This window comes from Zonotrichia albicollis, chromosome 12 (assembly GCF_047830755.1).
Source record: "Zonotrichia albicollis isolate bZonAlb1 chromosome 12, bZonAlb1.hap1, whole genome shotgun sequence".
NCBI classification, from domain to species: domain Eukaryota; kingdom Metazoa; phylum Chordata; class Aves; order Passeriformes; family Passerellidae; genus Zonotrichia; species Zonotrichia albicollis.
Window position 1 is genome coordinate 3,018,566 of NC_133830.1, and position 12,215 is coordinate 3,030,780.

Below are 12,215 nucleotides of genomic sequence, written 5' to 3' on the forward strand. Positions count from 1 at the left end.
TGTATAATTTTAAAATAAGTGTTTAAAGAGGTAAAATTTCTCTCAAATTGGGAACCCTAAAGTCCTGAAGTTGTTCAATCCTTCTCCCCATCCTGCTGACCCCAGTGGGTGAGTTAAGGGGGTTTTATTTGACTGTAGAGGAAAAGAATCTCCACAATCATCAATTTCCCCCAATTTTGCTCAGGAATTAGTGAGAGATGGTGAGTTTGTCAGTGATGCTGTGATCTGATGACCAAGCAGGTCCTAAATTCACCTCAATTCCAGCTGGAGATGGATTTAGGACCATCCCTGAAGGTTTTGTGCCATTTGCCAGAAGAGTGCTGGTTGTGGAAAGTGGAATTTCCATGGAAAATTTCTGCCCTCAAGCAAAATGATTTGGGAAAACACCTGTAGGCAGAGGAATGCCAAAGGCTGGGTTGTAATTTGTGTGTCACAGCTCTGGGTCTCTCCTGGCAGTGCCAGCACCGTGTGTGAATATTGAATAATTCCAGTTAAACTGAAAGCTGTGATTTCTCTCCTGTTTCAGCAGGAGGGGCAGAGCTGGTTTTGGGGTTGGGGTTTCCACAGGCTCTGAGCTGCATTTCCTGTTGTGTAATTGGAAAAAGTGGAGCATCGCTCTTTTTCTAATTTACCAGTAAAGATTTTGTTTCAAGTATATTATTTTTCTCTAATTGATTTTTTCCATGTATTGTTTGCTTTTTGTTTTTACTTCTATTAAAAATATTCTAAATTATATCAGGGTTTTAATAAGCTTTCTGTTTAATTATTTTAGGCAGGCTAGGCTTGCAGGTAGCTCAGAGCACTCTAAAAGTGATTCATGTTAATTAAACAATAGACATTTTCAGGTTTATTCCCTGATCCTGCTTTTTCTTCTGTTTGATCTTAGGCTTTGTCAACACTTGGAGTTTCTTTAGTTTTGTATTTTTTCTGTTGGAAATTGCATCAAAGCAGACGAAGCCTCAGCTAGAAAGTGCAACAGCACTTGCTTGTAACCATAATTGATATATTTTAACACCTTTTTTTGATGTCATCCTAATTACCTATAAAATGTATCACTCATGTCTTTAACACATTTTAAAAGACCTATAAACCATATGGCACGGTTTAATTAATTTTAAATGTTCCATCTCACATGAAGTGCAGCCAAATATGACTGAGGAATTTTCCAAAACAAGTTAATGAACCCCAGGGAAGCCACTGGTGAGGCACATCCTCCCTTGAAAACACCTCAAATGCCACCACAGCAGCTGAGCTACCTCAGGATGCTTTGTGTGGTTATAAATGGATTAAACTGCCTATTTATAGCTCTGTTTCTCACCCCAATAAAATGCTTTTGTGTGTTGTTCTAACAGGGTGACTTGTTATCTCTTGTAATTTGCATCTGCTAATTTCATTATTGCACCACCTCTGCCCAGAGGAGGAGCAGCTCAGAGGCAGCACTGAGAGCTCAAACACCCTTTTTGGGGAAATACAGAATGCAATTTGAGCTAATTAAGAGAAAAGCATTTAAAAGTTGTGTGTATTTCTGTGCTGTAACTGCAGAAACTCAGTTTTCATTGCACAGAGCAGTGCAGGCTGCTTTCAGAGGCTGTGAGGATGAGGAGGGTTTGCAGCTGAAGAAGGGAGTGGGGCAGTGGAATTCCAGAGCCCTGGAGTTCTCCCACTGCTGGGATTTGCATTTAGGGAATGTGGGTTTGGGTCAGAGGATGCAGGATGAGATCACTGAACCTTTCCATGAAGAAATTTACCCCAAAATCCAGTCTGAGCCTCCCTGGCCATTCCTTGTCACCTGGGAGAGGAGCCTGAGCCACCCCTGACTGCAGCCTTGTGGAGAATGACCCCAGCCCAGCAGAATTCAGCACAGAACTCAGCTGGGATGAGTGGTGGGGATTCACTGACTCTATTTTACCTTCAGAGTGTTGAAAGTAAAAGGAGCAGCAGAGGTGTGTGATGAATTCACTCCTTTTGTACTGGATGGAGCAGCAGGTGGGAGTGAGCAGGCAGAGCCTGTGGGATCTCAGGATCTGAGTCCTGAGGTGCCGGGCCTCCGAGACCACCCTTGGGGGGCCCGGGAGTCCTGGAATGTTCCAGAAGTGTCTGGTGGCTGGACTTTGACCCTACACGGGAGACGACACCTGTATGAGGATAGGAGGGTTTCACCGGGGTGAATGGTGAAGGGATTAGTTAATTAGAGGGTGAGACACAGGGTTTAGGATTTCTGTACAGGGGGGTTTAGAGGAGTAAGATGGAGGAATTGGGGTGTGTCCTGTCCTCCTTCTTCTTCCTCTTCTCCTCCATCTTCTTTGGCCATGGTGGCACTTTGGGATTGGTTATTACTGAGAGTGCACCCAGCAATGAGAATAAATGGTATTGGGGAAAAATGATAAATATTGTACACGTAACTATGGGTATAAAGATACGTGGCGGTCCGGAGGGCAGCACAGTGTGCTCATGGCTGGCTGCTGAGCAGATCTCTGTTCGGCTGAAAGAAAATCTTTTAGATAAACAATTAATAAACATAAAAACAGAAAGAAGAACTGAAGCCTCTTCTCGTCCTTCGATACGCGGGCTGCCCCAAGGCCACTCCGGGCCCTTCCAGGCCCCTCAAACAGCCGAGATAACCGGACAAGAGCCCTCCCAGCTCTTGGTGGCACTGTCAGGTTTGGGGACATTTGCTGCCTTTTCAGCTGGCATTTGCCCTAAAAGGGAGCAGGGCTCAGCTAATGCAGAGCTTTGCCTGGAGAGGATTTGTTTGCTGCTCACTTTCCAAATTTCCACATCACCATCCAACCAAGGTGCTGTGCTCCAGTTTGGTGCCTCTCAGGTGGGTTGATGGGCTGTGAGAGAAAACCTCTGAAGCTCTTTTGACTTGGACATATCAGGAAAATGGGTATTTTTTGTATTTGTTAATTTGATGTTTTTATATATATTTATATTTTATCTATATATTTATGTGTTGTTATTTATATATTTATATATATTCAGTTGTTTTGCTGCTGCAGGTTTTCTTAGGGTAGAAGTCCTTGCAGGATAAAACAGATGGGAGGACAAGAAATAGGGAAAAAGGGAATCAAATCAGCCTTAGCTGTGCTGCTGTCTGGGATGTCACCTCTGCTCTGGGGACATCCCTGCTCCTCTGTCCTTATCAGTTTTCTTCTCTCCACATCTGTAAGCACCTTCCTGCTTTTCCATGCTCTCCCTGTGTGGGGTGAAAGGAATTTTCTGTCCTGCAAGTCCTTCCACAGAGGAAGTTCATGAACAACCCTATGGAGTTGTCATGGTAATCACAGTGACTTCAAAGGTGCTGTGCTGGATTTCTTGAGCTGAACAACAAAAGAGCTGAAAATTACTCCAGTTTCAGTTGGTGCAGCTAAAAAAGGTGGAGCTCACGTGGGATTTGCCTCTTTCACACCCATACATGTGCCCACATCTCTTAAAAAATTGGTTCCAATGGTGTCCGGAGTGATATGTCCAAAGTAATACGTAGTTGAGTTCAAATTTGTTGTGGATGGCCACAACATTTTCAAATGTTTTGTTGTGGATGGCCAGAACATTTTCAAACCCCAGGCTGGCAATTGTCCAGATTTCAGGTGACATGGAGCTCATTTTCTTCCTGATTGTTGACAGTGTTTAATATATCAGAGATAACAGTAAAGCATGAGCGCGTTTTGTCTACAAATGCTGCGACTTTTCAAAATTCCCTCGTAATTTTTCAGGATCAGCCTGTTAAAGGATGGAGGGCTGAGGGTGGCCAACGTGACCAAGGGGGATGCTGGCACCTACACCTGCCTGGCCACAAACCAGTTTGGAGCAGCCAAGGGCTCCACCAGCCTGGTGGTTACAGGTGGGTGAGCTGGAATTGCAGCCTCAGCAGCCTGCAGTGCCGTGGTACAATGTAAAGGCTGTGAGAAGTTATTTATTTAATGTATAAAGATAAAAGGATAGCTGTTACAGCTCTTTCATTAGTGTAAAAGACGCTGAGGGATTTTTTTTCTGGCTTTGACAAAGATATTTCTCAGATGTGAGGGAGTTCTGAACACTTCCCTCCCTCCTCTCACTTCTCTAAACACTAAATAGTGCAATTATGTTTTTAAGTTCGTGGGGGTTTTTAATTTGTTATGAAAAAAACATGTCAGTCAAAAAAATCTTTGAGGTAATTTTGTATTCCTGTTGAAAATCTTTTGCCCAGAAGAGGCTTAAATGCTGTTTGCTTATGGAAAAAGATGTGGTGGAAACTCCAGCTGCAGGGGAGCATTCAGGGACTCCACGGGCAGTAGAACACGGTCTTTGAAAAGTAAATTTCATACAGAATTGTTGTTCAGAGGGATCCTTCCTCCAAGTCATCCATTCCTGGCTGCTGGTTGAGATACTGGATGAAAAGAGCCAAGAGTTTGTGAAGTTTATCTGAAAAATGTCTTTTCTCATAATGTTCTTTTTCAAAGATTTTAATATCTAAAAACTTCCCAAACTCAGAATTATCTAATATCCCACTGCAGTACAAATCCTGTATATCTCAGAGCTCCAAACAGAATTACTTTGTTCAGTGAATTAACAGCTTCATGTTTTCAGCCTGTGCTCCTAAATGATTCATATCCCTTTATATACAAAATAATAATATGTACAGAGAATTCCTAGAATTAAATTTTATTCTTACAGTATTTACAGTACCTGAAATTTTTCTCTGTTAATTTGATTCTGGGATAACAAAGAGCTGTTCTTAAAGACACTATTTATGTTCTGTGTGATGTATGGACCCAAATATCCAACGTGCTCCTCCTCAAGTGGATTTCCTGCAGTTTCAGGGTTTATTGGGGTCTTCCCTTTCTCCCTCCTCTTCACCTGCCCAGTGGCTCCGGCTGCTTCAAACCCCAGTGGGGTTGCTGAGAGCCTCCCATGGCAATTCCTGCCCCTGGATTCAGCAGTGGATTGGCTCAAATTCACCTTCCAGTGCCCCAGCAGCTCCTGCTGGGAAATTGTGATATTTTCAGGGTCCCCCATCCTGGGGAGGAAAGATGAATCTGACTCCATGTTCTCAGAAGACTGATCTATTTTTATTATATTATATATAATACATAAAAATATTTATATTATATTATATTATATTATATTATATTATATATATTATATTATATTATATTATATTATATTATATTATATTATATTATATTATATTATATTATATTATATTATATTATGCTAAAGAACAGAGAAAGGATTCTTACAGAAGGCTACAAAGAATGATGATGAAAACTTGTGACTCTCCCTCCAGAGTCCTGACACAGCTGGACAGTGATTGGTCATTAAGTTAAAATAATTCACATGAAACCAATCAAACTAACACCTGTTGGATGAACAATCTCCAACCACATTCCAAAGCAGCAAAACCCAGGAGAAGCAAATCAGATAATATTGTTATCATTTTTCTCTGAGGCTTCTCAGCTTCCCAGCAGAGAAATCCTGGGCAAAGAGGATTTTTCAGAAAATGTGATGGTGACAGGAAATGCCAGGACACAAAGCTCCAGGCAGCATTCCCAGTCCGGCTGCACCTTTGGGAATGTCTGTCAGTGATCCCATGCAGGAATGGGGGGATATCAGTGGCAGGCAAAGCTCAGCAGAGCAGCAAAACCCAATTCCCAATGTGTGTGCTCCCTGCAGAGCCCACCAGGATCACCTTGGCCCCTTCCAACCTGGATGTGACCGTGGGGGAGAGCGTGGTGCTGCCCTGCCAGGTGCAGCACGATCCCCTGCTGGACATCAGCTTCACCTGGTACTTCAACGGGAGCCTCACCGACTTCCAGAGGGATGCATCCCACTTCGAGAAGGTTGGAGGGGTGAGCTCAAAACTCCTTCTCTTCTCCTTCTTTTCCTCCTTCTCTTCTCTTCCTCCTTCTCTTCTCTTCCTCCTTCTCTTCTCTTCCTCCTTCTCTTCTCTTCCTCCTTCTCTTCTCTTCCTCCTTCTCTTCTCTTCCTCCTTCTCTTCTCTTCCTCCTTCTCTTCTCTTCCTCCTTCTCTTCTCTTCCTCCTTCTCTTCTCTTCCTCCTTCTCTTCTCTTCCTCCTTCTCTTCTCTTCCTCCTTCTCTTCTCTTCCTTCTTCTCTTCCTCCTTCTCTTCCTCCTTCTCTTCCTCCTTCTCTTCCTCCTTCTCTTCCTCCTTCTCTTCCTCCTTCTCTTCTCTTCTCTTCTCTTCTCTCTCTTCTTCTCTTCTCTTCTCTTCTCTTCTCTTCTCTTCTCTTCTCTTCTCTTCTCTTCTCTTCCCTTCCCTTCCCTTCCCTTCCCTTCCCTTCCCTCCCCTCCCCTCCCCTCCCCCTCCCCTCCCCTCCCCTCCCCTTCCCCTCCCCTTCCCCTCCCCTTCCCCTCCTCTTCCCCTTCTCTTGCTCTTTCTCTTCTCCTTCTCTTCTCTTTCCCAGAACTTCCTCTCCGCTCCCCAAAAAATTCCCACAAAAATTGGCTTTTCCCTCACAGCGTCCCACCTGCTTTTACCGCAACACAGAGGAGCTTCCTGCTGCTCCCCCTGTCCCTCGAGACTCTTCCCAAACCCCCACAAATTACTGAAATGCACAAATTACTGGAATGCAGAGTTCACATTTTGCAGAGGTTTATTTCAAGCAGAACTCTTCTATTTTAAGCCCTCCCCTCCACTTTGGTGAGATGTCTCAAGTTGACTTTGCTGAAATTTGTGTAGGATGTGATTTGCTTGCATTCTGTGCTGGTGTTGGGCATTCCCTGAATATCCACTTCCAATCAAGGAGATGGATTTTAGATTGCTTTTGACTCAACTTTTAATTTATTGTAAGCAATCAGCACTGAATTGTCCTGCAAACAACTTCCATCTGTGCTTTCACAGCAGACCAGGCACATACATGGAAGGGAATCAGGCAGAATTGGCTTCAGCTTGTGTTGAGTAAAGAATTGAGACATTGTAATGCTGAAACAAAGGAAAATAATCAAATGTTGTGAAAGGTTCATGTTTTTTCCAAGACTAAAATAAACTTCAGAGTCATGGCTTTGCTGTTTTCCCAAACTACTGTTTGCTCATGGATCAGTGACCAAAGTAGCTGAAAATACCCACAAATTAGGGTTCTGTCCTTGAAGAAAATGCTGCTTGTCCAGAATAATTGTAATTTAAAAATTAAAATCTGACTGAGGTGTTTTTCACCTGGAAAATTCAGCTGGAACTGAGTTAAGGCAGTAATTGAGCTGACACAAGAGGAGATGTTTTTTTTAAGGGACACAGTTTAGCAAAGGTTTAATATCAAGTTCTCTGTTCAGTGGTGTAGAAAACAGACAGTGCACAAATGTGATAGGAAGTTACAGTTTCATTTAGGTTTTATTTCTTTTCCCATGATCCAGGAAATAACCACATGCTGTGATCTGAGAAAGAACAACAGGGAAAAAAGACTAAAGATTAAATACTCAGTGAATAGCAAAGAGCAGAACTTGGGCTTGTTAAATGGGAAAGTCAGCCTAGAATGTGCAACCTTTAAATGAAAGTGCTCACAATAACCTGGAGGATGGACTGAATTCAACTTTGTCTTTTACACATTTGAGCTCCCTAAAAATCTGTCATAACTTGACTTAAAAGTTCAAGATAAAAACTCCATGAATTCTGTCTAGAAATCAAACTGGTAGTGGCCACAGAAAGCATATTTTTATTTTTTAGGGCTTTGAGACAAATGGTCACAGGGCACTGGGGATTCCAGGCAGGAGATGCCTTCCCATGTTGGAGCTCCTTGTTGGAGCTCATTTCTCCTAAAAAAGGGAGAAATTTGTCTTTTATACATTTGAACTCCTTAAAAATCTGTCATGGCTTTATTTACAAGTTGAAGATAAAAACTCCATGAATTCTGTCTAGAAATCAAACTGGTAATGGCCACAGAAAACACATTTTTCTCTTTTTAGGGCATTGAGGTTACTGGGGGTTGCAGACAGGAGATGCTCCCAGTGTGAGCTCCCCATGTTGGGGCTCATTTCTCCCAAAAAAGGGACATCAATCACCTCATGTTTTTTGGGAAGATGCTCCCAGACAACAAGCCTGGAGCTGCTGATGGGCAGGAATTTGCTGTCCTGCAGTGCAGCTTTTGAGCGACCGCAAAAGTTTTGGTGGATTTTTTTTTTCCCTTTTTATTTTTGGTGGATTTTTTTCCCCCTTTTTTTTCCCTTTCCCTTTTAATGTCGGCACTAATGAATGTTGTGTGTCCCCAGAGTGCATCAGGGGATCTGATGATCAGGAACATCCAGCTGAAGCACAGTGGGAAGTACGTGTGCATGGTGAAGACAGAGGTGGACAGCGTGGCCTCTGCTGCCGACCTCATCGTGAGAGGTACAGCCCAGCCCCTCGTGTTTTCCTCCTTTTGTTAAATTACAGGCTACAGAAATAGCTGATGGTGGAGGTCACAGAGCCAATGCATGGTTTGAATGGGGTGATGAATGGCTGTGAGTTGGATTTATGTCATTCTGAGCTGCAGCTAGGGAGAATTACAGCTCGGCTTTTGGGTGAAGCCTGATTTTTGCCAGAGAAATGAGGAGCTGGGGGTTGGAATAGTGACTTCACATCCTTTTTCACTGCCAGTCCTTCAGGCTGCCAAGAGGAGCTCACTGGCAGCTCTGGGGTTGCTGCCTCTGCAGAATGAAGTGTTGGGGACTCCAGAATCCCTGCTGTGAAAATGGGCAACTCTGCCAGAGCCCAGGAGAGTTTTCCCCTAGGGTTTAAAGCCTATAATGCAGGATTATTCCTTTTCATTCACAGTTCAGCCAGAGCTGTGGCTTTCTCTGCTGATGTTACAGCTCCATTTGTTGCAAGGTAAAAAGCTTTGATCTAGAAAAGCACATTATGTGATCAGCACTTACTCAATATGTTTTAAAGTATTTCAGATATTTTCTCATTGTTAATGCACTGTTACTCATTTCAACCCCCTTTGCTGGTGCAGGTGAGACAAAACCCAGCATTTTGGGCAGGAAGTGCAAAGAATGAGGATTTTCCAGAAGGCGGCAGGAAGTTTGTGTGACTGAATTACTGCTTGGGGTGTTGGTCACATGTGCTGAAAAATTGTTCCAGTAATACAAGTGAAGTAAAGAAGTTGTAGGTAGGAAATTTCCAGACTACAGAGATTTGTCTGTAGATTAAAGAGGACATTTAGGACTAAAGGAGAAGGCAGAGGGATGTGCTGAACAAAGGTTTTGGTAAAAAAGCCAAAACCCAGTCATCAGTTCTGCCCTTGGGAGTATTTGAGGTTGAAATTACCAGAGTTTAGTGAATGTAAAACCACAATTATGAGTGTTCTGATTCCAGTCTGAATTGCTTTCCTCCTCCCTGAGGAAGAAACAAAGGGGAAGTGATTCCCAGGGCTTCACCAACCTGTGCCTGGCTTCCCACCCCTCTGCAGGCTCTCCTGGGCCCCCCGAGCACGTGAGGGTGGACGAGATCACGGACACCACAGCCCAGATCTCCTGGCAGGAGGGCACGGACAACCACAGCCCCGTGACCACCTACACCATCCAGGCCAGGACGCCCTTCTCCGTGGGCTGGCAGAGAGCCACCACAGGTGAGCACAGCTCAGCTCATCCCCACAGGTGAGCCCAGCTCGGGCAAAACAGGTGAGCACAGCTCGGGCAAAACAGGTGAGCCCAGCTCAGCCACCACAGATGAGCCCAGCTCGGGCAACATAGGTGAGCACACAGCTCCCCGACCAGCCTCTGTGGGGATGGCTCTGGCACCTGAGCCATTTTCCTTTTCCTGAACTCCCTTTTCCCTTGAACCATTCCCCTTTTCCTCAGCTCCCTTTTCCCTTGAACCATTTTCCATTTCCTGAGCTCCCTTTTCCTTTGAGCCATTTTCCATTTCCTCAGCTCCCTTTTCCCTTGAACCATTTTTCTGAGCTCCCTTTTCCCTTGAGCCATTTTCCTTTTCCTCAGCTCCCTTTCCCTTGAGCCATTTCCCTTTTTCCTTGAGCCATTCTCCTCTTCCTGAGCTCCCTTTTCCCTTGAGCCATTTTCCTGAGCTCCCTTTTTCCCTTGAGCCATTTTCCTTTTCCTGAACTCCGTTTTCCCTTGAACCATTTTCCTGAGCTCCCTTTTTCCTTGAGCCATTCTCCTTTTCCCTTGAGCCATTCTCCATTTCCTAAGCTCCCTTTTCCCTTGAGCCATTTTCCTTTTCCTCAGCTCCCTTTTTTCCCTTCAGCCATTCTCTTTTTCCTGGGCTCCCTTTCCCTTCAGCCATTTTCCTTTTCCTGAGCTCCCTTTCCCTTGAGCCATTTTCCTGAGCTCCCTTTCCCTTGAGCCATTTTCCTTTTCCTGAGCTCCCTTTTTTCCTTTCAGCCATTCTCCTTTTCCTGAGCTTCTTTTTCCTTTTCTCTCCCCCAGTTCCGGATGTGATCGACGGCAGAACCTTCACGAGCACAGTAGTGGATTTAAATCCTTGGGTTGAATATGAATTTCGTGTAGTTGCCACCAACAAAATAGGAGGTGGAGAGCCTAGTTTGCCCTCAGAAAAAGTAAGAACTGAAGAGGCAGGTTAGTGGGTCCTTCTATTTGTTTTTAATTCAAGAATGTTTTATGTTAACAGAGAAGAGGAGTGTTCATATCTTTATCTTGGCTCTGTGCAAACAAGCTTGGAATTGCCAGTGGATATAAAAGCCTGAAACAAGTTTGTTCATATTTTTCCATTTTGCTGTAGTAGGACAGTTTGTGTTGCATTACTGAGCATCACAGAAGCATAACATCTAAATCCATTTAAAGTGCATTTACTGTGGCACAATCTGCCAGTTCAGGCAGTGCTGCAGATCTGAAGGTATTAATGGATGCAAAGAGGTTAATTTTGACAGGGATTTTCCATTGCTGCTGTTTGATCAGTGAAACCCTTCCATGTAACAGGCATGTGGCTCAGAAGAACCCATCAATTACAAACCCAGCTCACTTAGAATGAGGCTCTTTCCTAATTTATCTGCATAAAATCCCTGGAAGTGTTCAAGGATGTGGAATTTTGAGCAACATGGTCCACTGGAAGTTGTCCTGGAACAAGATGATCTTTGGGGTCTCTTCCAACCCAGGAGGAATTAACTCTAGAAAAATTAAGTTTGAATGCAGTTTTTGGAAGTTCCTAGACACAGCAGCAGTGGTTAATAAATAATTAAATAATCTGTGAGCTGCTGAGGTTCTTCAGAACTCAGAGGAGCCCCAACCTGGCCCAGGAAAGGATCAATGTGGGTCAGGGCTGGGGCTCTCCAGTACTCCCTACCCCAAAACCATTCCCCCTGATGAATGTGGGTTAAACTCAGAGCTTGAGGGTGATGTGCTGTGTTCTCCTGTCTCTACTCTGTGCTGACATCTCTGCATTTCCTTCCCACAGTTCCTGAAATTCCCCCCTCTGAGGTCAGTGGGGGCGGAGGCAGCAGGTCTGAGCTGGTCATAACGTGGGATGTAAGTTTGTGGGGAGAACTTCTCCTTCTTCTCCTTCTTCTCCTTCTTCTCCTTCTCCTTCTCCTTCTCCTTCTCCTTCTCCTTCTCCTTCTCCTTCTCCTTCTCCTTCTCCTTCTCCTTCTCCTTCTCCTTCTCCTTCTCCTCTCTTCTCTCTCCTCATTTCCTCTGGGATGTGCAGGTGCTGTGTGTGATGTGAGCCCTGCACATTGGCCTTTGTTCTTTGACTCTCATGTGTCCCTGGGCTGGATGGAAATCCCCAGGGGATTCAGCTTGGCTGGGATTGCTTCTGTTCTCAGAAAAATAGTGATGTTAAAAAAGAGGCAGGAGGGCAGGGTAAGGGGGCTAAGCCAAAGAACTGAACTTTGAAGTGCAGTTTTGCAGTTCTTGCTTTCTCACCATTAAAACTGGATGCACATGCTAACCAATTTCCATTTATATTATGTATCCCTTCTTTAATGATTTAAAGAACTGTTAATAATTCTGTTCCTAGCATTGACTGCTCTGTGTGGTTATCTAATCATAATGACATCAGAAGAAGGTTTCAGCCACTGTATGAAGGTAGTATTGGATTCTCTAACAGCTGACCAAGCAATCATTCATTTTTTATGAACTGTGCGTTGATGAAAGAAAAACTGTATTTACTGAAGACCATCTTAAAGCTGAATACTTAGTGAAAACCAGAGATTATACCTGAAAGTTGTTCTCTTATTGAAATGCAAACCTTAACACAGGTTATAGGGAGCACATTTTGCTGTTCTGTCCCAGAGTTAATTGGCTGGGGGTTTCATGCCCGGTGCAGTG

General features: G+C 44.0%; 1 protein-coding gene across 2 annotated transcripts in view; it reads left to right on the plus strand.

Moving 5' to 3' along the window:
* CNTN3 (contactin 3) overlaps positions 1 to 12,215 on the plus strand; it is a 101,646-nt gene that overhangs the window by 80,647 nt on the left and 8,784 nt on the right. For both annotated transcript variants that reach the window (XM_074550338.1, XM_074550337.1), the window contains exons 10-15: positions 3,717 to 3,844; positions 5,656 to 5,831; positions 8,202 to 8,319; positions 9,383 to 9,541; positions 10,359 to 10,508; positions 11,344 to 11,414. In XM_074550338.1, coding sequence (XP_074406439.1) covers positions 3,717 to 3,844; positions 5,656 to 5,831; positions 8,202 to 8,319; positions 9,383 to 9,541; positions 10,359 to 10,508; positions 11,344 to 11,414 — 802 coding nt within the window. The remainder of the gene's footprint in view (positions 1 to 3,716; positions 3,845 to 5,655; positions 5,832 to 8,201; positions 8,320 to 9,382; positions 9,542 to 10,358; positions 10,509 to 11,343; positions 11,415 to 12,215) is intronic.